Source organism: Erinaceus europaeus, chromosome 17 (genome assembly GCF_950295315.1).
Source record: "Erinaceus europaeus chromosome 17, mEriEur2.1, whole genome shotgun sequence".
Classification (NCBI taxonomy): Eukaryota; Metazoa; Chordata; class Mammalia; order Eulipotyphla; family Erinaceidae; genus Erinaceus; species Erinaceus europaeus.
The window spans coordinates 81,682,244-81,708,323 of NC_080178.1; the positions used below are offsets into that span (position 1 = coordinate 81,682,244).

Below are 26,080 nucleotides of genomic sequence, written 5' to 3' on the forward strand. Positions count from 1 at the left end.
TTTTTTTTAAGTTTTTATTTATAAAATGGAAACACTGACAAGACCACAGGATAAGAGGGGTACAACTCCACACAGTTCCCGCCACAGGAACTCCGTATCCCATCCCCTCCCCTGACAGCTGTCCTATTCTCTATCCCTCTGGGAGCGTGGACCCAGGGTCACTGTGGGAGCAGAAGGTGTTGACTGCCTTCTTTTCATCTTCCCAGAAACTGCGACAATGCCTGGCATGGAGAAGACAGTAGCTGCCTAATGATCTAACTAGAAGGCTGAGAGATGAGCCTCTTAGAATAGACGCCACTGGGGTCAGGTGGTGGCTCCCCTGGTTAAGCGCTCACATCACAGTGTACTAGGACCTGGGTTCGAGCCTCTGGTCCCCAGCTGCAGGGGAAAACTTCACGAGTGGCGAAGCAGGGCTGCAGGCATCTCTCTGTCTCTCTCAATCTCTTCTCCCTCCCCTTTCAATTTCTCTGTCTCTATCCAATAATAGAAATAATAATAAAAGAACAGACGTCACTCTGCTGGCTTTGAGTCAGCCATCAGATGAAGAGATACATAGGACAGTCTCTCAGACCACAGAGCTTCTGTCAGTGGGGAGTTGGGACCTGGCGTGGTGGCTGGCCAGTTGCAAGTATTCTGGTTCCACAGCCTGGAAGTTCTCTGAATCCTATCCTTTTGGCTTTTTTTTTTTTTTTTCCAGTGGAGGCTACATTATATAAATCATGGTTAATCAAATCATCAGCCATTAGAAATCCAGTCTTTGGGAGTCAGGCAATAGCGCAGCGGGTTAAGTGCACATGGTGCAAAGCGCAAGGACTAGTGTAAGGACCCGGGTTCGAGCCCCCGGCTCCCCACCTGCAGGGGAGTCACTTCACAGGCGGTGAAGCAGGTCTGCAGGTGTCTGTCTTTCTCTCCCCCTCTCTGTCTTCCCCTCTATTTCTCTGTGCCCTATCCAAACCGACAACAACAATAATAACTACAACAATAAAACAACAAAGGTGGGAGTCGGGTGGTAGCGCAATGGGTTAAGCGCATGGCACGAAGCACAAGGATCAGCATAAAAATCCCGGTTCGAGCCCCCGGCTCCCCACCTGCAGGGGAGTCACTTCACAGGTGGTGAAGCGGGTCTGCAGGTGTCTGTCTTTCTCTCCCCCTCTCTGTCTTCCCCTCCTCTCTCCATTTCTCTCTGTCCTATCCGACATCAATGACATCATAACAACAATAATAACAACAATAATAACAACAAAAAGACAAGGGCAAAAAGAAGGAAAATAAATTTAAAAAAAACAAGGGCAACAAAAGGGAATAAATAAATAAAATATTAAAAAAAAAGAATAAATCCAGTCTTTGGCCCCTCTGCCTTCCCAGATTCAAGAGAGTGGGGCTGAAGGTTCAAAGCCACTAATCATGTAGTTTGCTGCGTTTGACAGTGAGCTCCCATTCTGCTTCGCCTCCTCCTCCTCCTATTTTTCTTCTTTATCATTTTACTGGGGGTTGGGGCTAATGGTTTATAATACAGTTGTTGACCAGAGGAAGGACTTGTGTTTTTCACTCAGACTCTGACTTCCTGTCTGTACACACACATATACACCCCTTTCTCTTCAAAGTTATGCTGTTTCCATAACTTAGTTCAAATTATTTCTTTCTTTCTATTTATTTATTTATTGTGGAATTAATGGTTTACAGTCACCAGTAAAACACTATAGTTTGTACTTGCATAATGTTTCTCAGTTCTCCACATAACAACACAACCCCCGCTAGGTCCTCTGCCATCCTGTTCCAGGACCTGCACCCTCCCCCCCCCACCCACCCCAGAGTCTTTTACTTTGGTGCAAAACACCAAACCCGGTCCAAGTTCTGCTTACTGATTTCCCTTCTGTCCTTATTTTTCAACTTCTGTCCATGAGTGAGATCATCCCACACTCATCCTTCTCTTTCTGACTGATCTCACTTCACAGGATTGCTTCAAGCTCCGTCCAAGATGGGGTGAAGGAGGAGCTCATACTCTTTCTGTCCCACTCAGTTGTAGAACACATTTGACTGTGTGTTCATGACCTTCTGTTTCTCTTAAATTTCCTTTGCATCACCCACTTCCTTTTTCTTCCTACTTTTACCTCTTTACCTACTCCTGCTCCATACGTGTCACGCTGCCACGTTGGCATCCACGCCTGTGCCGGACTGGCTGCCTGCTGACAAGGCACAAATGCCCAGCTCCCCAGTGTCTGCCTCCCCATAAGCAAGCTTTGGGATTTTAGAATGAAGACTAGGGGTGGTAGGAATAGTGGATAAAAATGCAGGCTCTGGACCGGCCGGATAGCCAAAAGCTGGGTGTACCTGCGTCGCGCTGTGCAGAACCCACCGTGAAGTCGCGCCCCTTTGTGCTGGGGGAAGCTTCGGTGGTTGGTGTCCCTCCGTCTCCCCCTCTTTTGCTCTGTCTCTCACTGTCTGAAAAGCCAGTCAAAAGTTTGGGCTGTGGAGTAGAAGGAAAGGCATGGGATGGAGGAGCTCTGGGCTCTTGGTGTTTAGTGATGATGGAAAGGAACTGAGGCTGGGGGAGACTGTCTTGCGGACACCTGTTACGGAGAGATGGGAGGTCCTGCTGCACGCCTATAGTTGTTAACCATCAACACACCAACCAAGTGGAAATTCACGTATATAAAACAGAAGACTCCCAAGGGCGTTTTGACTTCATAGAACTGTTTATGCTGTTCACTTTACCAGATGTCAGGCTCGTGTGGCAGCTGGCTATTGACCATGCCATGACATCTTACCCACTGAAGGGTAGACTGGCTTCTTCGCTTGATACTCTCACAGCCAGCTGAGCGTAGATGCGACAGTGTGCAAGGACCCAGGCTCTAGCTCCGGTCCCCACTTGCAGGGGGAGGCTTCAAGAGTGGTGAAGCAATGCTGCAGACACCTCTCTCTCTTTCTCTCCCTCCCTTCCACTCTCCCTCCCTCTCTCTCCCCCTTCCTCTCTCTCTCCTTCTCTCTCCCTTCCTCTCTCTTTCTCTCTCTCTGCCTCCCTCTCTCTGTCTCCTTCTCTCTCCCTCCCTCTCTCTCTCTCTCCCTCCCTCTCTCTCTCTCCTTCTCTCTCCCTCTCTCTCTGTCTCCTTCTCTCTCCCTCCCTCTCTCTCTCTCCTTCTCTCTCCCTCCCTCTCTCTCTCTCCTTCTCTCTCCCTCCCTCTCTCTCTGTCTCCTTCTCTCTCCCTCCCTCTCTCTCTCTCTCTCCTTCTCTCTCCCTCCCTCTCTCTCTCTCTCCTTCTCTCTCCCTCCTTCTCTCTGTCTCCTTCTCTCTCCTTCCCTCTCTCTGTCTCCTTCTCTCTCCCTCCCTCTCTCTCTCTCTTCTCTCTCTCTCCCTTTCTCTCCCCCGCCCTGACTCCAGGCTTATCACTGGGGCTCGCTGCCTGCACTACAAATCCACTGCTGCTGGCACCGTTTTTTTCTGTTTTATTGGCTGGGACAGAGAGAAATTGAGAGAGGAGGGAGAGATAGAGGGAAAGGTAAGCCTCACTGCTTGTGAAGTGTTCCCCCTGCAGGGGAGAGCTGGGCGTTCAAACCCAGATCCTTGTATGCATCCTTATGCTTAGTACTTAATACTTAGTGCCACCCAGCCCCCCTCTCCCTCTCTTTCTTCCTTTTCCCTACCAGTTCTTCTCTGTCACTATATAATTAATAGAGCAAGGGAAAGACACCACAGCGCTGGCGCATCCCCCAGCAGGCTCCCTACCTCTCTTACCAGTCTTTCTCTGTTTCAGTCACCACATGTGGAGGAAAAGTAATCTTTAGTTACAGCAGACTAGGCATTGAGAGAATGTCTTAATGTGTTGGGGGTTATCTGGACTGGAACTACTGAAGGAAATTACAGAGTCATTCTTTCTGAAAGCATTTTAGAATCAGACTAACAGTCTTCACTGATTTTTTTTTTTTCCTTCCTGTGGAAGCCACACCACCCACCCTGTTAGGTGACAGTGGCTGCATGGACAGTAGGTTCTCACCGCGGGGGTGTAAGGAAGACATCTGTAAGCTTGAAGAGTTGAAGCATAGATGATTCTAAGGCTTCCTAAGAGACCCCAAGCTCCTTAGGTGAGACTGTCCCTGTCTACTATAACTCTGGCTTCTCTTCATGAGGAAATGAGTTTTTATCTTGCTTGTTGTTGTGTCTAGCACCTGGAGCAGGGCCTGGCATGTATTAAGTGCTCACTAAGCACTGACTAAGCACAGGATGTGGTCCTCCTCTGTCAAAAGCACCCCCCACCAGCTCCAGTTAAGAATAACTGCAGCACAGGGTCCTCTGCACAGCACAGACGCTCACCGGTGTACCAGACCAGATGGACTTTGCATCCCGGGTTCTGTAAAATGAACGAACTACCTAAAGGCCTCTTGGGTGTGGTGTTGTGGGGCTCTCCCCAGGCTTACCTCTGGGCCATGGCCCTCTGCCCACCACGGGGAGCACTGAGGGCCATTCTCATCTACACCTCCTTGCTGCACAATAGCTCTCTGGTCACCGGCCTGGCTGGGCACCCAATTCCTCATCTGTACTCACATGGGATGGCTCTTGTTTTACTTGCCCTTTTAAAAACAACTTAAGCATGTTGAGGTTTCCTGTTGATGGGGGCTGCCAGAGGCTGTGACCCAACGGGGAATTGTCGGCCAGTCCCTGACTCACCCGAGTTCCAGTTTTCTGTGTGTGAGCAGGCAGTGACAGCAGCCTGGAACGGGGGCAGCTGGCAGCTTTCCTTGGACGGCATGGCACTCCGGCGTCTGCAGGGAGGACTGCCCAGAACTAGGACCCTGGCATTAGGGTCAGGCAGACCTTTGCGGAGTGTAGAGTGGCAAAGCCTTGCTCTCTTGGAACTTCAAACTGGGAAGGATTTTTAAAGCTGACAGGTTAGTTCCGTTAGCAGACATCCAGAAAAATGAAGTGAGGAGGATGTGTGCTCAAGGTTCTCATAAATGATTCATTGATTGGCTTTATGAGAGAGACTAAAATGGTGCTCTGCTCACTGTGGCGCTGGGGGTCAAATCCAGGGCGTCCGGCTTGCAAAGCATTTGCTCTACCCACTGAGCGATAACGTCCCCAGCCTAGGGTTCTCTTTAATAAGTTCACCTTTGCCTTTATTTGCTTATTCCCCGAGCACTTTCCAGATACTCGGTGTGTTTCCCTTGATGTGAAAGAAATCATGGTCCAAGAGGGAAGGCCAAAAGGATACTTATAAATGACAAATTTCAAACAGGGTTGGAGGGGGGTCTCCGGAGCTCTATCTGGGGGTCTGGGTGATTAATAGGGAGGCCAGCGCCTTCTCCTCTTGGTATATACACTCGTAGGGATTTTATTAAACCATAAAAGGAAAAATGAAGCACTGGCCTGTCTTCAGGGTCATCGCGTTATGTAGAGGCAACATGGTGGCGTGTAAGTTTATGTCATGGCTCCGCCACTTACCGCCTGAGAAACCTGGACAAAATGGGTAGCCTTTCTGTGCCTCACTGCTTTTCATTTATAAAGTGCAGATAGTAATCAATGATCATAAACTTAAAGAATTTTCGTCTTTCTTTTTCTTTCTTTCTTTTAACAGAGCACTTTTCGTATAAGGCTTATGGTGGTGTCAGGGATTGAATCTGGGGTCTCTGCTGCCTCAGGCATGAAAGCCTTTTGCACAGCCATTATGCTACTTACCCCACTCCACTAAAGATTATTCATATAAATTAAGTGAGTCAATATTTGTAAAATAAATAAATAAATAAAGCAAGGAAATGCAGTAAAACTCAAAGCTAACTTAGATCCTACGACAATCCTCAGTATATTTCCTCCCCAACAGGAGTCAGACCCCATAGATCTAATACTGGTCTGGATACAACAAATGCCACTCAATGCTTTAACAGAGGGGAGAAAGACCAGTCAGACAAAGAAGGAACAACAGAAGCTGGAAAAGGGCAAGAAGCTGGCTCACTTAATGACGGCCTTTCTGGTCACTGCCAGGCCACCCCAGCATCTGGAGCCCTAATTAAGGAATCCTTGAATTCCCCCATAGACAAGAAGGGTCTCAGACTCTAATGGACCCCTCTCTCCACCATCACTGGTCACTTCCACCAGAAACGTCATCATTAAGGCCTTTTGAGTTCCTCTCCAGGAACAGGCACTCACTATAAAGTAGCAATGGTAGGAACTGCCCCATTTTCTGAAAGAGGCTGGGTCATCCTACTCTGCCACTCGAGGAAGACTGGCCTAGAAAGATCCCAGCTGTGCCCATGGGCTGTGAGCTCAGACTGACAGGGACTCAGAGGTCGACAGGCTTCTATGTTAAATATCAGTATACAGGGGCCCTGGGTCAGACTGATGTGGTAAATTGGGTCTGTTTTTCTTTTTAATAAATCTACTGTTTTATTTTATTTTTGTTTTTATTTTTTTATTATCTTTATTTATTTATTGGGTAGAGACCATCAGAAATCAAGAGGAAGAGGGAGACAGAAAGATACCTGCAACCCTGCTTCACCACTCGCAAAGCTTTCCCCCTGCTGGTAGGGACCAGGGGCTCGAACCTGGGTCCTTACGCATTGCAACATGTGCGCTCAACCAGGTGCGCCACCACCCGGCCCCTGTATCTGTTTTTCTTCTCAAGTTTGGGAGCTACTCTCTGCCCTGACCCAGCTTTCTGGTTTTATTCTAAACTCATTGACTGCATCTTTACAGACAATATTCTTAGTCCACCTCCATGTTAACCACCAAATTTAAGCAAAAACTACTAAAGTCATGGACTCCTAGGAGCATACCTAAAATAGACTTCCTAGCTTCTTACCACCCTGAAATCCCTATCCTCACCTGCTCTATTCCTACTTCCGGTTCCTGTTCACTAAACATTTTGTCCTGCTTCATAGCTTAACTGCCTTTCGGCCACCAAGTTGCAGACGCTGTCATGACTCCATCCTGACCTCCCTGGACAGACGACTTCACCATGTGTCCTAGAACCTCACCTCCCCAGAGCCCTGCCCCACTAGGGAAAGACAGAGACAGGCTGGGGGTGTGGATCCACCTGCTAACTCCCATGTTTATTGGAGAAGCAACTACAGAAGCCAGACCTTCCACCTACTCCCCATGAAGAATTTTTGTCCATGATCCCAGAGAGGGATGACGAAAGGGCTCCAAAACACAATTCCATCAGAACCCAGAGAGAGAAGAGGAAAAAAAAAAAAAGATGTTTGGAGGTAATAATAGGTATAGGTGTGACTTAGGAAGAGAAGACAGAACCATAGAAAAATTGGGCAAAAATATAGATAGATGTGTAGATAGATAGATAGATAGATATGCAAACAAGCAGATGGATAGATCACTATGGAAATAATAGTCAGCCTGTGTCTGTGGCCTTGGGAAAACCACCGCAGCTTCCACTAGAGAGAATGCGGACATAGAACTCTGGTGGTGACAGTGGTGCAGAATCGTTCTTCTGCTATCTTGTGATTTTGTAATACAATATTAAATCACTAATAAAAAAAAAAAAGAAGGGAGTCGGGCGGTAGCTCAGTGGGTTAAGCGCAGGTGGCGCAAAGCACAAGGACCAGCATAAGGATCCCGGTTCGAGCCCCCGGCTCCCCACCTGCAGGGGAGTCGCTTCACAGGCGGTGAAGCAGGTCTGCAGGTGTCTTTCTCTCCTCCTCTCTGTCTTCCCCTCCTCTCTCCATTTCTCTCTGTCCTATCCAACAACGACAACAACAATAATAACTACAACAATAAAACAACAAGGGCAACAAAAGGGAATAAATAAATAAAATGAATTTTTTAAAAAAAGAAGAAAACGTTCATTTATAACTACTGGTGTGCTGGGATTCTGATATCTGCTGAGATTTGCGTTTGGATATTCGCGGAGACCTGTAACGACTGGCACTTGTTTGAGGGATGTCCCTGCTGGAGGCGGAGCTGCAGAGGAGTTGGTCTCCTCTCTCCTAGCCTCCTTGCTGACAGAGTGCCGACAAGGACCCTTTAGAGAGGGACCATCTCCACCCGCTGGAGACCTTCAAGTATCGAAACTCTGATCTAGACCCAAGCAGAGGAGCAGCAGCTAGTGTCTGCTAGTGGAAGTCCCAGGGCCTGTAGGGACTTGTCAATGAGACAAAGGACTTAGCTATCTCTGGGGCTGCTTCCTACCAACGCATGAGAGCTGGTTATCGGGTCACATTCGTAGCTGCACATCCAGTGACATCACGTTAGGAGCCTGAAACCAGCTCTCTAGTAGGAGGATTCATGCCACAGAGCTTGGCAGCTGCTGCAGACCGGTACTTCCTCTGCTAAAACACTGAGCAGCACAGCACGGGCCTGACTGGTCTGCTGTTGGCAGATCGTAGCCCTTGGGATGCTCCAGCCTGTCACAGAGTTGACTTTGGTTCCAGAAAGTACTCAAGGCATCTGGGGATGACTCGGCTGACAGATCTGTTGGGTTGGGTCTGCCATGACTAAGGATCTGTTTCTTTCCGTGGGTCTGGCTTTGAAGGTGCATTACTTGAACACTGTGAGTTGAGAGTCCTATAGAAAGAGGTTGGTGGAGGAAGTGGTGTGTTAATACCTGTCATGGGGGATAAGAAACTGTTCACAGATGAAAGTAGTCCTATAAGTCATCAGTAACTTAAATTAAAAAAGAAGGGGCCTGGTGGTGGGGCACCTGGCTGAGCGCATGTATTATAATGCGCAAGGATGCAGGTTCAAGCCCCTAGCCCCTACCTGCAGGAGGAAAGCTTTGTGAGTGGTGAAGCAGTGCTGCAGGTCTCTCTCTCTGTCTCTCTCCCTCTCTGTCACTCCTTTCCCTCTTGAGTTCTGGCTGTTCTTATCCAATAAATAAAGATTTAAAAAAAAATTTTTTTAAAGGAAGAAATAAAGAATGAAGCGTGATGTTTCTGGTTATCAGGCCGATCACCGCCACCTCCCTTTCCTTTCTCCACAGGTCTCAGTCTGTGTCTCCACCTCCAGTTCTCCCCCCACCAAGGAGTCCCATCTACCCACTCAGTGACAGTGAGGCGTCAGCATGCAGGTGCCCGAGCCGCTTCCGCTCCCGGCTTCTCCTCAAGGACTGGCAGCCCTGTGATCCTCCACCCCAGAACCCTCACGGGCCCTCCCCGGACACCACACCACCCACCCACCCCCTCAAGTCGACCAGCTTTGGTTATTTGGACGGAAGCCCTTCAGCATTCAAGAAGAAGGACCAGAAGGAGAATGTCCTAGGGGCAGCCCAGGATGTAGAGGGGTTGGCTGCTGGCCTCCCACTGGCCCAGAGCACTCCATCTCTGGGGTCAGCCGCTGGCTCACGAAGTGGCTTTCTGAACCGCACTGGTACCCGCGCCCACAGCCGGGGCATCCGGGAGAAGATCTCAGCATGGGAAGGTCGCCGAGAGACTTCGCCCAGGATGAACGTGTGTGGAGAGAAACGAGAGGGCTCTGGGGGTGAGTGGGCAGCCAGCGAGAGCTGCCCCAGCACGGTGCCATCCCCCTGCAGCTCAGAAAAGACCTTTGATTTCAAGGGCCTCCGGAGGATGAGTAGGACCTTCTCCGAGTGTTCCTACCCTGAGACCGAGGAGGAGGGAGAGGCACTCCCTGTCCGGGACTCTTTCTACCGGCCAGAGAAGCGGCCTGGCTGGAGCGAGCCCAGTGCCTTCCTCAGGGGGCAAGGCAGCAGGAAAGAGAGCTCAGCGGTGCTGAGTCGGATCCAGAAAATTGAACAGGTTCTGAAGGAGCAGCCAGGCCGGGGGCTCCCTCAGCTCCCCAGCAGCTGCTACAGCGTAGACCGAGGAAAAAGGAAGCCCAGGACCTTGGGCACCTTGGAGGAATTGACCGGGGGCGCGAGTGTGAGCGCAGGAAACTGGGCAGTAGGAGTGGCTGGGGTCGGAGGGGAGGCTGGTCCGCCCCCAGAGAGGGAAGGCGGTGACTCCTCTAAGCCAGCCACCCCTGGAAACAGCCCTGGCTCCCAGCTGCTGCCTTCAAAGAGCGGCCCTGATCCTGCTGTGAACCCAGTCCCCAAACCCAAGCGAACCTTTGAGTATGAGGCTGACAAGAACCCCAAGAGTAAGCCAAGTAATGGTCTACCTCCTTCACCCACACCTGCTGCTCCACCCCCCCTGCCCTCCACCCCGGCCCCACCAGTCACCCGGAGACCCAAGAAAGACATGCGTGGTCACCGCAAGTCCCAGAGCAGGTAACACATGTCCTTGCCGTGTCTCAGTGCTGAGCACAGTGACTCCATGGGGATTGCACAGGCAAACTGGAGAGCCCTGAGTGGGTGCTGGCTCACTGCACGAGTTCGGCGGCTCACTCTGCTTCGCTCTGGCAGGACAAGTATTCTTAAACACAGCTGGGAGGAGAAAGGCATCTTCCAGAGTCTCTGCACTAAAGGTGTTGTCTGGGTTTGACCTTTTGGGTGGAGTTGGGCTGCTTTGCTGAGCCCTTTTCTGCCCTTCTGAGCCACGTTACTCTTAGATGGACGAGGCTGGCCCTTGAGGAAAAGTAGGATCTCCCCCTCCTGAGTAAGCATTAGAAATGTATTTCTTCGGGAGCCGGGCGGCAGCGCAGCGGGTTAAGCGCAGGTGGCGCCAAGTGCAAGGACCGGCGTAAGGATCCCGGTTCGAGCCCCGGCTCCCCACCTGCAGGGGAGTCGCTTCACAGGTGGTGAAGCAGGTCTGCAGGTGTCTGTCTTTCTCTGCCCCTCTCTGTCTTCCCCTCCTCTCTCCATTTCTCTCTGTCCTAGCCAACAATGACAACACCAATAACAACAACAATAATAACTACAACAATAAAACAACAAGGGCAACAAAAGGGAATAAATAAATGAAAAAAAAGAAAGATGCTATTTAAGGGCTGGGGAGATAGCACTGTGGTTCTGCAAAAAAAAAAAAAAGAAAGAAAGAAAAGAAATGTATTTCTTCAAGTCATGCATAACAGGAGTAGTGCATAGTATCGTTAACAAAACAGTAACAAGCCTTTTAACATGACCTCATCTTTCCTGAGGGCCAGCTGGCCATAAGGAAACCCTCAGTACTGCTAATTTCCAGCTTATGGTGGTACTAAGGGTCGAGCCGGGGACCTTTAGAGAGGGACCCATGGGCTCTGAAGTGAGAGACTGATGGAAGAAGGAAGGAAAGAGCATTTCACCTGCTTCTTGGTCATGTCTAGGAATGGTCTGTGCTCAGGCTCACGCCGGCTCCCTGGTCAGGCTGCCATTCCTTACCCTGGGCCTGGGCCATCTCCACAGGCACAGTGGTATGGAAGCCGGCGCTGGTGGAGCTGGTGGCAGGACAGGCATCTTGGTCTCCGAACACGGGCAGGCTAGGAACTAGCTTCCTTTGGAAAGTCTACCGTGCTCTCCCTGGGTTCGTTTTGTTTTGTTTCGTTTTGTTCTTCCTTTCTCTCAACCCAAAGTCAGATGGGCTCAGTTTTGTTTCCCTTCTGGTGACTGCTTGATCTGACTCCACACTTGAGACTTTATCCGGCATACCCTACGACGCCATGTAGAACTTTCCTGCTGTGAGCAGGAGGAAGGAATCAGAGGTTCAGACCAGTGACCCACAAGCACCCTTGGTTAAGGGCGGCCCGTGATGTGGCCTGCCCTGATACTGGCCTGTCCTCCCTTCCTCCTTTCTTCTCTTCTTTCCTCACTTCCTCCCTCCCTCCCTTCCTCTCTCCCTTCCTTTCTTCCTCTCTTTCTTCCAGAGCACTGCTAATTTCCAGCTTACGGTGGTGCTAACAGTCGAACCTGGGACCTTTGGCGACTCAGGCATGAAAGTTCCATTTGCACAGCCACGATGCTGTCTCACTAGCCAGCACTTTAACAGCCTGCCGATGGTGCTTTTTTTGTCCTTACTCAGCCGTTTCCATCAGCACCTGTGCGCCAAGCCATGTGCTGTTTGTGGGGACACAGATGCGAGTGAGACTTGGGTCTTTCATCCAAGTACTTTGTGGTCTGGTGCAGGAGAGGTGCATAAGTCATTTTTATTATCTTTATTTATTGGATAGAGACAGCCAGGAATTAAGAGGGAAGGGGGTGATAGGGAGAGAGACAGAGAGACACCTGCAGCCCTGCTTCACCACCAGCCAGGCCTTCCCCTGCAGGTGGGCACTAAGGACTGGAACCCGGGTCTTTGCGCACTGTAAGACGTGCGCTCAGCCAGGTGCGCCGCCACCCAGCCCCACACAAATAGCTCATAGATGCTATGCTGGGTGCCGTGAGCCACTCTGGTGTAGGAGGCCTATTGGGGGAGCAACGAAGTTGGCCTGGAGAGCGAGGAAGCCTCCTCACAGCAGGGAGGCACAGAGCTCAATTTAGAACAGAAGCGGGTAGGTGGGCGACATGGTCTACATGTGTGCACACACATGTGCAGTGGGTGACATGTTCTACATATGTGCACACATATACGGGGGTGACGTGTTGTCTTCTACATGTGTGCACACACATGTTCCGTGGGTGGTGTGTTCTACATGTGTGCACACATATACAGGGGTAACATGTTGTCTTCTACATGTGTGCACACACATATGCAGTGGGTGACGTGTTCTACATGTATGCACACATATACAGGGGTTGGCATGTTATGTTCTACATGTGTGCACACACATGCAGTGGGTGACATGTTATGTTCTACATGTGTGCACACACGCAGTGGGCAACATGTTATGTTCTACATGTGTGCACACACGCAGTGGGCGACATGTTATGTTCTACATGTGTGCACACATGCAGGGGGCAACATGTTATGTTCTACATGTGCACACACATATAGAGTGGGCGATGTCTTCTACATGTGTGCACACACATATACAGTGGGTGACATGTTCTACATGTGTACACACAGTGGGTAGCATGTTCTACATGTGTGCACACACATACAGGGGCGACATGTTCTACACGTGTGTACACACATACATGGACGATATATTCTACATGTGTGCACACACATACAGGGGCGACACATTCTACATGTGTGCACGCACACGGAGTGACATGATCTACATGTGTGCACGCACACAGGGGTGACATGTTCTACATGCGTGCGCACAGGGGTGACGTGTTCTACATGTGTGTACACACACACACTGGTGATTTGTGCACTTCACTGAATGCGCCACAGCCCCGCCCCAAGCTATAGTTTTGAAATTCTATGGGAGGGAAAGGCTACTTATAGGGTGCGAAGGAGCAGGTGACCAGCTGGAAAGAACTGGGTCTAGTAGGTGCCACCTCAAGCCAGAGTGGTTGTTTGGAGGGCTTGGCCCTTCTTTCAGCAAGCCGCCCCCCACACCACTTGTTTCTCTAAGCCACCTACCCAGGGCTGACCATTTTCCCTCTGCTCAGTTGAGGAAATGCAGCTGTGGACACAAGACTCTGTAGGCAGGTCAGGCACTCAGTATCTGCAGTGAGGGCACCTTAAGAAGGATATTGGAAGGAGTCGGGCGGTGGCGCAGTGGGTTAAGTGCACGTGACGCTAAGCGCAGGGACCGGCGTAAGGATCCTAGTTTGAGCCCCGGGCTCCCCACCTGCAGGGGAGTCGCTTCACAGGCGGTGAAGCAGGTCTGCTGGTGTCTGTCTTTCTCTCCCCCTCTCTGTCTTCCCCTCCTCTCTCCATTTCTCTCTGTCCTATCCAACAACAACGACATTAATAACCACAACAATGTTAAACAATAAAAGCAACAAAAGGGAAAATAAATATTAAAAAAAGAAGGATATTGGAGGATCCAAATCCAATGTCCAGCCACTGAAATCCAAAGGCCTGGACAAGTCCTGCCCGTGTCACTTACCACTCTGAGCCTCCCTCTCCACAGGTCTGGGAGCAACAGTGTGAAGATGAATGTGGCATCGCAGTGAAGCACTGAAGACAGTGTCCGACACACAGCAGTCTCTTCACCTGCTGTAGTTGGTACTGGTATTATCTGTAGGCACCCAGCCTGCCATAGTCTCTTCATCTGGGTGAAAAGTTCGGATTCACCTTGGAGCCTTGTGAGTTTTGTACGTCACTTGGCGAGGAGGCTTTCTGGTCTTGCTGTTGTCCAGGGCCATTGCCCAGCAAGATTCTAATTCTTCTGGAATGATTCTTACTCTTGTCATTCACAGGAAATCCTTTGAGTTTGAGGATGCATCCAGTCTCCAGTCCCTGTACCCTTCTTCTCCCACTGAGAACGGTACTGAGAGCCGACCCAAGTTTGGATCCAAAAGCACTTTAGAAGAGAATGCCTATGAAGATATTGTGGGTAAGCTGGTGCGGCAGACTGGGCTGCTGCTGGGAGTCACACAAACAGCAGGGACCCAGCTGCCATCCTGCTTGCCGTGGGCGGGCGGGCGGGGCTCAACTTCTGGAGCTCTGCTCAGAGAGATGGGCCTCACAGGAAGACTGAGGTGTTAAGGAGTAAAGTCTTGAATAAACTGATTTCCAAAAGTACCTCTGGGGCCATGGGAGGGCGAAAGCACGCCGTCTATCCCGTAGTCTTGGAGTCCCAGTGGCTGTGTCCTTGGACACATCACTCAACTTCTGAGGCTTCATTTTCTTCCTAAAAGTGAGGATGACCTGCTGGTGTCAATAACAGTGGCAGCAACAATAGCGGTAACATCTGGAAGACTAGTCAGGCTTGGGGCCGGGTGGTGGTGCACCTGGCTGAGCGACATGTTACAGCGAGGAAGGACCCGGTTCGAGCCCCTGGCCCCCACCTGCAGGGGGAAAGCTTTGCGAGTGGTGAAGCAGGGCTGTAGATGTCTTCCTGTCTATCTCCTCCTTCCTTCTCGATTTCTGGCTATTCCTGTCCAATAAATAATTTTTTAAAAATTTAGAAAAAGATTAGTTAGGCTTAAATGAGATGAGATATTAATTAAAGCATGTAAGGGAGATAGCATAGTGGTTATGCAAAAAAGATTTTCATGCCTGAGGCTTCAGAGTCCCAGGTTCAATACCCTGCACCACCAGAAGCCAGAGCTGAGCAGTGCACTGGAGAAAAAAAAAAATAAACTGGCGAAGTATCTAGCCCGGTACCTGGTCCTTAATGCATATCCTTCCCACCCTCTGATTCAAGAGTCATAGAAGCATCTGAGATTTTTACTCTGCAAGCAAACAAACTTAGCCTGTCTCAGTTTCACAGATCCTGGCATAGTTTATTAGTTGGGGAGATAGCATTATGATTATACAACAAAACTTTCATGTCTGAGGCTCCATAAAGTCCCAGATTCAATCCCCACACCAGCACGTCCCATGGGCCAGGTTGAGGCTGCATGTCTGCACGGGCCAGCTGAGAAACCAGCCTCCTTCACGGAGCTTCTGGCCAGCCTGCCCAACCTTTGCCCCACAAGGATGCACCCTTTTTTATTATTCTAGTCAGGAAACAAATCTGCCTGTGCCCCAGAGGGAAACTCTATCTCTGTCTTCCCAAACGGTTTACTGTATAAAAATCTTTGAAAGGATAGTCTGGAGGTGATCATTGTTCAGAAAGACAGAAATGTAAGATACTACAGAGAATCGTTTTCTAGCAAGTACAAGGATTTGGTCCTGGCAGATTTAAGCTTTAGGGACAAAGAAAAGCAGGGGTGTGTACTGGGTGGCGCTAGGCTTGGCGTTTACTTTAATTCTCCCCCAGTGGAGGTTCCAGTTCTGCTTAAGTGTGTGTCTCAGTGTAGGCCACTGAAGAGAGGCCTAGGCCTTGCTCTTGCTCACTCCTCTCTCAGCTCTGTCCTATCTTAGGCCCCAAGGCTGGGAGGCATAATAGTCAGTTAACATTCATTAAAGAGAGAACGGTCCTAATGGAGATCCCTCTGGATCCTTATGGGCCTGTGGGCTCTTCAGAGGACGAGGTCAGCTATTTCCTCATTTGACCTGGGCCGCTGGTTTTCATAGCTTTCGCACTGGGGGATTGAACCTGGGACTTTGGAGCCTCAGGCATGAGATTCTCTTTGTATAAGCATTATGCTGTCTACCCTCCCCCTTAGCTGTCTCTTTGTAACTTGTTGGGCCAGCATTTCTGGGGACAGCAGCAGTTTGGCCCCAACAGACGCTGTTTTCCCAGGGATGCCCCCCCCCCCCCAGAGTGTAGCTATGGAAACGAGGTCTCCACAGGAAGATGGTGGCAGTGGCCTGTGGAGCAGCCTTGGGGACCTGGGTCTTTCCCCATCACTGGAACAAAGCTCCGTGGTCAGGGCTTACTTGGGGCTTTGGGAGTCAGAGGCACGGCCCCGGTCCCCTCCTCACCCCTGTAGGGCGCTCCCCTATTCTTGCCCTTTGGAAGAATTGTAATGTGCTCTTGCTGTCCAGGGATTTGAGGGGCAGGGACTGGGGGTGGGGTGGAAGGAGTCACAGTGGCTGCCACAGCGCAGACAAGGCTGTAGTTTCCTTTTTTTTTTTTTAAGATTCTTTTTTTTTTTTTTTTTTTTTTTAGTAATGTATATATTATTGGATGGAAACAGAAACTGAGAGAGATGGGGAAGGGAGAGAGAGACAGAGTGACACCTGCAGCCCTGCTTCACCATTTGTGAATCTTTCCCCCTGCAGGTGGGGACCAGGGGGTTGAACCTGGATCCTTGCACTCTGTAATGTGTGCGCTTAACCAGGTGCGCCATCGCCCCGCCCCCAAGGTTGTGGTTTCTGTCTTCTCTCTTCTCTCTTCTTGGACAGCTCGGAGATTTCAGTTGGGGAAATGCTCTTGCATTAACTGAGGAAAAGACTGTCTTCAGCCATCTCTCCCTGTCAGTTCTGTGACTCCGGGTTCTCTGCTTAGAGTTGTTTGAGGGGAGTTGTTGGAGGCACTGTCCTGAGCCTTCTGGAGTCACAGAGCAGAGGCAGGCGAGTGTGTCTGGCCTCAGTCTCCTCACTCAGCAGAGGACACTTTCTGCCGCGGGACAGCGCGTGAGGAGGCAGGACGGTGGTGGCGGTGAGGTGTGCCCCGGATGGATGAGCCGCGGCTGGGGGTGCAGGCTGCAGCAGGGTGACATGAGTCTGGTGTCTTCCTTAGCTGCCCCCCTGACCTCTGGGGTTTGGGGGTGAGTGCAGGGCAGAGAGAAGCAGAACGGGGCGGGTGGGCAGGGGCTGGCCACCTGGATATGACTGCAGCTTTGTGGGCTAGGGGTGGATTTCATCACATGCACACGGCAGAGTTCAGGGCCGTGGGCCATTTTCTTCCTTTGTGTATCCTAAGGAACCTGGTCTGAATTTCTAGACCAACTGGGAGGCATGAGGAAATACAAGGGAAGCCTCTTTATCGTAGGTTCTGACTGATTTATCCCATTCTCCTTCCCTGGAGACAGGCCCCAAGAATTTGACCACCCAGAGATTTCGGGGGGGGGGGGGTCTTTGTTGCTGAACTCTGAATGTCAGGGGGGGGTCTTTGTTGCTGAACTCTGAATGTCAGTTTCACCTTTGGCGTCAGATTGGCCAGTGCCTCTGAGCTCCCAGGACCCTTTCTTTCCCTTCCCTCTGTGTTCCAGGCCCAGCCTGTGCTCTGTGAGGCTGAAGCCCTTTCTCACTCTGCCTGGATTGTCAGCTCTGCTGCTGCCTTACTTGCACAGGGACAGAGGGAGCTTTGTTCCGGGTGTGTGCTAACGGCGGCGCCGTGGGGAGGCAGAGAGTACCCATGCTAGATCTCCTTCTTGGGCACAGCCGCTTGGAATGGATTTCTTGGCTTGTTCATGGTTGAGGGCCTGTTGACCGCAACAAGCATATCTTCACTCTGAGCTGTGGACTTGACTGAGGGGCCTTGCGGGTCTGTGGGCATCCTGGCCGCAGCAGACATGCCGCCTGGGGGAGCTGGAGCGGGTGGTCCGAGGCAGGCTGAGGTTTAGCCTGCTAATGTGTGCCACGGAGGGTTCAGAAACAGTCCCTGCCTTGCACTGACTTCCAGGCGCTGTTTGTTCTTGCCTGTCCATTTGACATTTGCCCCTGGGAGGGGCTGCTACTTTCCAAAGTCAGATCATTTGCATTCTGGGCCTGCCACACAACAGTGTGACCAAGGAAGCAGCTTGCCGGGGAGCCACATGGAGTGGCCTGACCCAGGAGCCTAGACTGCATTCCTGCAGAGAGCCCCACTCCCAAGGGCTAGCTGAGGCTGAGAGCTTCCCGGATGGACGGGGTGTGAGCTGGGGACTGGGCCGGCCAGCCTGCTGCAGAGCCCTCTGAGCCTGTGCCTGCTCTCTCTTTGCCGCCAGGCTAGAAACAGAGCCAGTGAGAGGCACAGCCTGGGGAGCGGTGCTGGGCAGTGGGGAATGGAGTCCAGGCGTGGAGAGTGGGGAACAGCTGCTCTGGACCAGGAGAGGATTTGGGCCCCTGATAGGCCCCTCTGCTCCTTGAAGGAAGGGAGGAGGCTGGAGCCAGGAGAAACAGCTGGTGGGAGCTAAGAGTGGGTTGGCAGGGAAGCTGCAGACCCAGGACCCTAGCCGAGGGTGTGGTCCAGGAAGTCGGGATTGTTTGGAGAAATTCCACTGTCTGTGCACATGCACAGAGCTTCCCTAACTGGTTCTTCTAGTTGCTTGTCTTTAGGACTTGGGTGAGGAGGAGTTAGCACATGTGGTTAACCGCAAAGGGCCTTGGGGAGGCTTTTTTTAAGAGGATGAGTGTGGTGAGCCTGGACTCTAGCAAGCACCTTAAAAAAAGAACTAAAAATCTAAAAGTTTGGGTGATGCCCTGGCCCCTTACCTCATCAGCAGAGCTGGGAAGGCTTGAGACCTCTGGCTGCCCCAGCTGGACAAGATGGGACCAGGCCTCCAAGGCAGAGGGCCACCTCTTCTCCAGGAAGCCGTGTGGGAGGAAATCAGCTAAAAGTCTTGCAGTCTGGGGGGCCGGGCGGTAGTGCGGCAGGTTAAGCACACTCGGTGAGAAATGGAAGGACCGGTGTAAGGATCCCAGTTCGAGCCCCGGCTCCCCACCTGCAGGGGAGTCGCTTCACAAACTGCAGGACTTCCCTGTTTGTTGTTGTTGTTGCCTCCAGGGTTATCGCTGGGGTTGGTTGTCTGCACTAGAATCCACTGCTCCTGGAGGCCATCTTTCTCCATTGTTGTTGTTGGACAGGACAGAGAGAAATGGAGAGAGATGGGGAAGACAGAGAGGGGGAGAGACAGACAGACACCTGCAGACCTGCTTCACCGCCTGTGAAGTGACACCCCTGCAGGTGGGGAGCCGGGGGCTCGAACCGGGATCCTTTCACCAGTCTTTTGCTTCACGTCACGTGCACTTAATCCGCTACCCTACCCCCCGTCCCCGAAGCAATTCTAAGCCCTATCCCACAGCCCAGCTCTGAGCCATCACTTGAGTGTGTATTGTTCCCAATGGGTTCACTTGGGTGGATTTGGCATTCAGTGCCTGCTTGGCCTCAGCACACCCCAACCCTCTGCACTCCTGCTGCTTGGGAAGACGGCTAAGGCTGTCTCCAGGCGACAACATCAGAGCGTAGTCAGGATGGCCAGGAAGTTGGGGGTGGCAGGTGAACTAGAGCTATGGAGTGGCCAAGCTAGGACTGGGCAGGGAGGCCAGAGTCCGAGCAAGCAGGATTGCCTGGAGAACTGCTTAGCAGCTCGGTTCTGTCATAGAGGATGTGAAACACTGTCAGAGAAGAAAGAGGCTGGTGTTGGAGCTGGGCTGGCAGGAAAGACAGGCCTGAGGCATTTCAGGCTTTCCTGAGACTTGGTTCTTTTTTTAAATATGTCTTTTTAAATTTTTTAAAATTATCTTTTAAATGTATATTGATTTATTTATTCCCTTTTGTGCCCTTGTTGTTTTATTGTTGTGGTTATTATTGTTGTTGTTGTTGTTGAAGTCGTCCTTGTTGGATAGGACAGAGAGAAATGGAGAGAGGAGGGGAAGATAGGGGGAGACAGACAGACACCTGCAGACCAGCTTCACCGCCTGTGAAGCGACTCCCCTGACTCCTGCAGGTGGGGAGCCGGGGGCTCGAACCAGGATCATTACACTGGTCCTTGCGCTTTGCGTCACCAGCGCTTAACCCGCTGCACTACTGCCGGACTCCCTTAAATTATCTTTATTTATTGGATATTGCAGCCAGAAACCAAGAGGGGAAGAGGTGATAGGGAGAGAGACAAAGAGACACCTTTACACTGCTTTACCACTCACAAAGCTTCCCCCTGCAGAGGGGGTCTGGGAGCTCGAACCCTAGTCTCTATGCAGTGGGGCACATGCTCTCAGCCAGATGTGCCACCACCCGGCCCCGAGACCTAGCTCTGCGAGGCCATTTTTCCATTTTTTCCCCCTGCTGCCACTAAGGTCGTCAGCTTGTGCATCTCTTACTTCCTTGGCCTCTGCTTCTTACGTTCATCTCTTGAAGTTCTGGATTGTGTTTGATGTTTGAAGCCCTGATTCTGGAGGAAGGAACTGAGGAGAAGGAAGTCAGGAAGGATAGAAAGAAAGAGGGCGTGCCTTGGCGTTCAGTTCACACATTCAGACTCTGTTCTGGAGTTCAGGTCTTCCTTTCTCTCTCTCTCTCTCTCTCTCTCTCTCTCTCTCTCTCTCTTTAATTTATTTATTTATTCACTTTTGTTTCCCTTGTTTAATTGTTGTAGTTATCGTTGTTGTTGTTGGATAGGACAGAGAGAAATGGAGCGAGGAGGGGAAGACAGAGAGGGGGAGAGAAAGACAGACACCTGCAGACCTGCTTCACCACCTGGGAAGCGACTCCCCTGCAGGTGGGGAGCCGGGGGCTCGAACCGGGGCCCTTACGCCGGTCCTTGCGCTTTGTGCCACCTGCGCTTAACCCGCTGCGCCAGCGCCCGACTCCAGGTCCATCTTTCTAAAACACTGCTCCGGCTCTCCACCTATCCAAACATTCTTCCACCCATTTGACAGTGTTTAGTGATGTTTTTAGAAACGGAAAAGATGCTACTATCACCTAGCGCACTGAGTTGAGGTTTGTTTGCTTCTCTAGAGTTCTGCTCAGCTCTGGCTTATGGTGGTGCCTGGGATTGAACCTGAGACTTCCGAGCCTCAGATTTGACGGTCTTCTTGCATAACCATTATGCTATCTACCCTACCCTTGAGTTTAGCTTTCTGCTTGACATTCTACATATACACAGGGCAGTCTACCACACCAGATGCCAAGTTAGGAGAGGCCTGAAGTAAAGTTGTTGAGGCAAGGTCATCATAAAGATGGGGAATGATGATGAGGAATGTAGCTGGGGTCCGGGCGGCGGCACACCTGCTGGAGCACATATGTCACAGTGCACAAGGACCCGGGTTCAAGCCCCCGGTCCCCACCTGCAGGGGGCAAACGTTGTGAGTGGCGAAGCAGGGCTGCAGGTGTCTCTCCTTCTCTCTCCCTCTCTACCCCCCCTTCCCTCTCAATTTCTGTCTGTCTATATCAAACAAACAAATGAATACATAAGGACTGTAGCTGATCATCCAGCTTGACGGTCTGGAGGTGGGGTCCTAGAGTAGGCCCTCTTCCTCCCTCCATCTGCACATGACTTTCACAGCCTTAGGAAGATGGCGCCCTGGCATTTTCTGTCCCTTCTTCTTGCCCATCCCCTTACGCTGCTGCTTATTTGCTGCAGGAGGAGCAGGAGGCCCAGTGTTCATCCTCACTCCTCCGAGGTGCCCCCGTGGGTCAGACTGGAGGGACAGTGTCAGGATGCCAGATTAGATGTTTGGCTTCTTGAAGCAGTGCCTCTGGGCCAGCTCTGCTTAGTCAGGGCTCTGGAATGGAGACAAGTCATTTTCAGAGCAGGACTGTTCCAGGAAAAGGTCCGCTTGACTGCTAGGACCTCTGCTGGATGTTGAGAATCACTTAATCCAGTCCAAAGTTCGTTCTTGTCCCATCCTGGACTCATAAGTTTAGAGGTCTGTATTGCTTACGGGACAATCTAATCAGCTGTGACTGAAAAGCTCTCCCATTAGACTTCCCTTCTCTGGCTTCTCCTTGGTCTTTTCATGACAGCAATGAGTAGATGCCACAATCAGAGCATCTTGGCTTTGGAAATTGGACACATGAAAGGTTATGGTTGTATGGTCACTGGTCTTTCTCCTGTGTCCTGTCCTAGGAGAGTCTGTACTCCCAGCAGCTTCCCTTCCAATTCCTATAGTTCTGTATTCTGTCCTGAGAAGTAGCATCTGGATTCCTCTGGAAACGTGAGGAAGAGAGGCTGTTTGGTGGTGGCGCACCTAGTTGAGCTCACATATTACAGTGGGCAAGGACCCAGGTTCAAGCCCCCAGTCCCCACCTGCAGGGGAAAAGCTTTGCGAGTGGTGAAGCAGGGCTGTAGGTGTCTCTCTGTCTGTCTCCCCCTTCGCCACTCAATTTCTGGCTGTCTTTATCCAATAACTAAATAAATAAATATGGGAGTCGGGCTGTAGCGCAGCGGGTTAAGCGCAGGTGGCGCAAAGCACAAGGACCGGCATAAGGATCCCAGTTCCAACCCCGGCTCCCCACCTGCAGGGGAGTCGCTTCACAGGCGGTGAAGCAGGTCTGCAGGTGTCTATCTTTCTCTCCTCCTCTCTGTCTTCCCCTCCTCTCTCCATTTCTCTCTGTCCTATCCAACGACAACAACAATAATAACTACAACAATAAAACAACAAGGGCAACAAAAGGGAATAAATAAATAATAATAAAAAAAATTTAAAAAAAAAAATTAAAAAAAAATAAAATAAATAAATAAATAAATATAATAAAAAAGAAAGGAAGGAAGGAGGGGAGGGAGGGAGGGAGGGAGGGAGGGAGAAAGAGGCTGGGCCAGTAGCACAGCAGATTAAGCACACACGGTGAGAAACGCAAGGACTGGCGTAAGGACCCTGGTTCGAGCCCCCAGCTTCCCACCTGCAGGGGAGTCGCTTCACAGGTGGTGAAGCAGGTCTGCAGGTGTCTGTCTTTCTCTCCCCATCTCTGTCTTCCCCTCCTCTCTCCATTTCTCTCTGTCCTATCCAACAACAGCAATGGAACAACAACAAGGGCAACAAAATAGGGATAATGGCCTCCAGGAGCAATAGATTCATAGTGCAGGCACTGAGCCCCAGTGACAACCCTGGAGGTGAGAGAGAGAGAGAGAGATGTGAGGAAGCATCTGTGAGTCAGGCATGGGGCTCAGTGGCCACCCAAGCTCAGTCCTGTGGCCTACTCTTGCCACACTTCCTCTAGCAAGGCCTCCCCCCATTTTTTTCTTTGTGATTAATAGTGGGCGACAAGATTTTAAGATTATGATGTTTGGATCTGCACCACACCCACCATCCAGGTTCTGTGTCCTCACCCTCCCACCTTCCAAAGGTCACCACCATGGTTCTTTCTTTCTTTCTTTCTTTCTTTCTTTCTTTCTTTCTTTCTTTCTTTCTTTTTATAGATTTTATTTATTTCCTGATGAGAAAAATAGGAAGAGAGAAAGAGCCAGACATCACTCTGGTACATGTGCTGCCAGGGACTGAATTCAGGACCTCGTGCTTGAGAGTCCAGTGCTTATCCACTGTGCCACCTCACGGACCACACCACCATAGTTCTCATAAGTCTTATAAACAGTCTGTTTGGGGGCCGGGTGGTGGTTACCATGTGCAGGGACCCAGGTTTTGAACCCCCACTCCCCATCTGCAGGATGGTAGCCTCACAAGTGATGAAGCAAGTACTAGAGGTCTCTCTGTCTCTCCTCCTTCTCAGCTTCTCTACTATCAAATAAAGAAAGAAAAAAAATTGGAAGAAGAAAAAAGAAAAAACAGTTTTCTCAGCAAAGCCTTATTCTGCTCACTGGCATCTAGGGCCCAAGTCCCAAGTAGCGGTGTTGCTGTGGAGGGGAGCGTTGGAAAGGCCAGGAAAAGAAGAGCACAGAGCCCCTCTCTGTCACCACCCGGCTTGTGGCAGTGCCGCATCTGAGAAAATCTAGCTGTGCGCTGTGGCGCAGAGCATGTATTGCTCGTGGAAAGGACTTTTCAAGGGCAGAGTCTGTGTTCAGACCCTCTGGGGTTGTCTGGTGCCAACACCATGCCTGCTGCCAGGGATTTTAGAAATTAGCTTTAAGAAGCAACCCCCAGCCCATCCCCACACACCATTTGCCACCACTGCCACCTTGATCCAGACTCAGCGAGCCTCCCACACCTCCCACATTAGCAGGAGACCTTGTTCCAGAAGGGGCGTGATGGCCGTCCTCTTGGGCTGAGGTCAGCAGTACAGGACCAGCGTTCGCTGGAGTAGCGGAGGCTCCTGGAATAATGACTAGCTGATACTGCTCTGGTGCTGGGGTTCCCTCCGTGGGCCAGACAGATTCTGCCCTAAGACTTGCTGAACAATCTACTGGGTGAGAAGAAGGCTCGGAAACCCCCGTTCCTGGCATTCTTTGGAGCCCCTCTGTGCCCCCTCCCCCACATACACACCCATATTTGATTCTCTGGGAGCAGTTGAAAGGGACAGTCTTCCTACCATGAAGTTCTTGTCTCTGGGGCTTTAACAGCAGAGGGATTGGAGCCAAAGAAAGATGCCTGGTATTGGCTTTGTCTTCTGCCTGGGCACAGGCAGGGTGGCTGAACCAGTCTTGTGCAATCCTAAATTTATAAATCAGAGGCCAGACAGGGCTGAGCTGAGCAGGGGGGCTGGGGTGGGGGAAGAGAAGGGGGTTCAGCCTTTAGATTTAGAGCCAGCATCTGTAGCCTCCCCACTGCAGACAGGCCGCTGTGTGACTCATGGGCTGAAGGGGCCAGGCAGAAGCCATTCCCCTCAGTTCACAGGAATTCTGCCTGTTTATTTGTGTGTGTGTGTGTGTGTGTGTGTGTGTGTGTGTGTGCATGTGCTTCCGTCTGTCTTTCCCCTCTTCCTCCTCTAACTGTCCCTCCTCAGCAGGAGATCTGACCAAGGAGAATCCGTATGAGGATGTGGACTTAAAGAGCCGGAGGGCAGGACGCAAACCTCAGCTGTCTGAAAGCTCCTTGGACTCCCTGCACAGGATGTGGAGTCCTCAGGACAGGAAGTACAGCCCGCCCACGCAGGTAACAGCAGCCCCGGCACGGGCCTGGAGGACTGGGGCTCTGTCCTTCCAAGGCTTTGGCCAGCGTCCAGTTCCGACTCTTTCTCCCTCGGTGGTGCTTGATAAGGAGGAGCTTCAGAGGAGAGTGCTACACCGAGGCCCCTGCCAGACTTGCTGTTGGGGCACCTTGTCCTACATCCTTCCCTTACTGCCCAGACAGATGTCAGGAAGCTTCTTGGCTGGAGTCTTGGCATTCTTCAGTTCTGTCAGAACTATTCTCAGAACTGGCATTTGGGGGCCAGGTATAACCCCAGGGCCAGATTTGGAGCGCTTTGTAGGCACCTGAGAGACCTGGAGCCACTCCTGTTGGGAGTGAGTCTTCAAGGACTTTTCTGAGAAGAGCGGTGAAAAGTCAAAGAAGACCCTTAGACTTTGACTCAGTGCAGCCTTATGCAGAGAGGGTAGCAGGCAAAACGGAGATGCCTTCCTCAGCCTACCCAGGCAACTCTGATTCTTGGCGTTAGCGGGAGGGACCTGGATATTTCCTTTATAACATTGGCCAGAGAATGTAAAAGTTATTTCTTCTGACTTTGGCATGGTATATTTGCTCTTCTTCCTGAAAGACTCACCTTCTTCTATGCTGTGTTCAAGCAGGCTTCCTTTGAGTCTGTGCTGCTGGGAGAGGAAATTGGGGGAGGGGGAGGGCTTGCTGAAGAGCGCTGAGAAGCACTGCTGAGTTTGCAGGGTGGGGGCTGCAGCAAGAGCGAGTCGCTGAGCACAGGGAGGCCCCTGGTGAAGGTGCCCATCTAGGTGGAGGATGTGGAAAGGGGGTCCGGGCGGGAGAGGGGAGCCAGGCCGGCACCTGGTAGGTGAGGGAGCCGAGTGGCCACAAGGGCTGCCTTGCCCAGGCTTCGCTGAGCAGAGCCCAGAGCTTTGTGTTGTCCTGCAGGAAGTGAGAAGGGCCAGGCTGTCAGATGCCCCCCACACACACCGCAAGAGAAGGCAGCTGGTATGGCCTGGCCTCCGCTGGAGAAGGCTTTCAGGACTGGGTCTGAGAGTGGAGACTGCTTCCATCAGCCAGGCTCGGCCATAAGTGGGGTTCAGACTGTGCCCCAGTGCTCTCGGGATGACCCCAGAGTTCCTGCATCCCTTTTCTCAGCCTCAGCTTTTCTGGACAGAAGTAGTTAAGCTTCCCCTGTAGTGACCAGTGT

At 51.3% G+C, this 26,080-nt stretch overlaps 1 protein-coding gene across 6 annotated transcripts in view; it reads left to right on the top strand.

Annotated features, from left to right (window-relative positions):
* DENND2B (DENN domain containing 2B) overlaps positions 1 to 26,080 on the top strand; it is a 221,588-nt gene that overhangs the window by 172,589 nt on the left and 22,919 nt on the right. For 4 of the 6 annotated variants that reach the window (XM_016191763.2, XM_060177216.1, XM_060177218.1 and 1 more), the window contains exons 3-5: positions 8,925 to 10,169; positions 14,073 to 14,209; positions 24,743 to 24,891. In XM_016191763.2, the coding sequence (XP_016047249.2) occupies positions 8,925 to 10,169; positions 14,073 to 14,209; positions 24,743 to 24,891 (1,531 nt within the window). Of the gene's footprint in view, positions 1 to 8,924; positions 10,170 to 14,072; positions 14,210 to 16,957; positions 16,977 to 24,742; positions 24,892 to 26,080 lie in introns of those variants that run through there. The other 2 variants (XM_007531210.3, XM_060177219.1) reach the window with 2 other exon arrangements.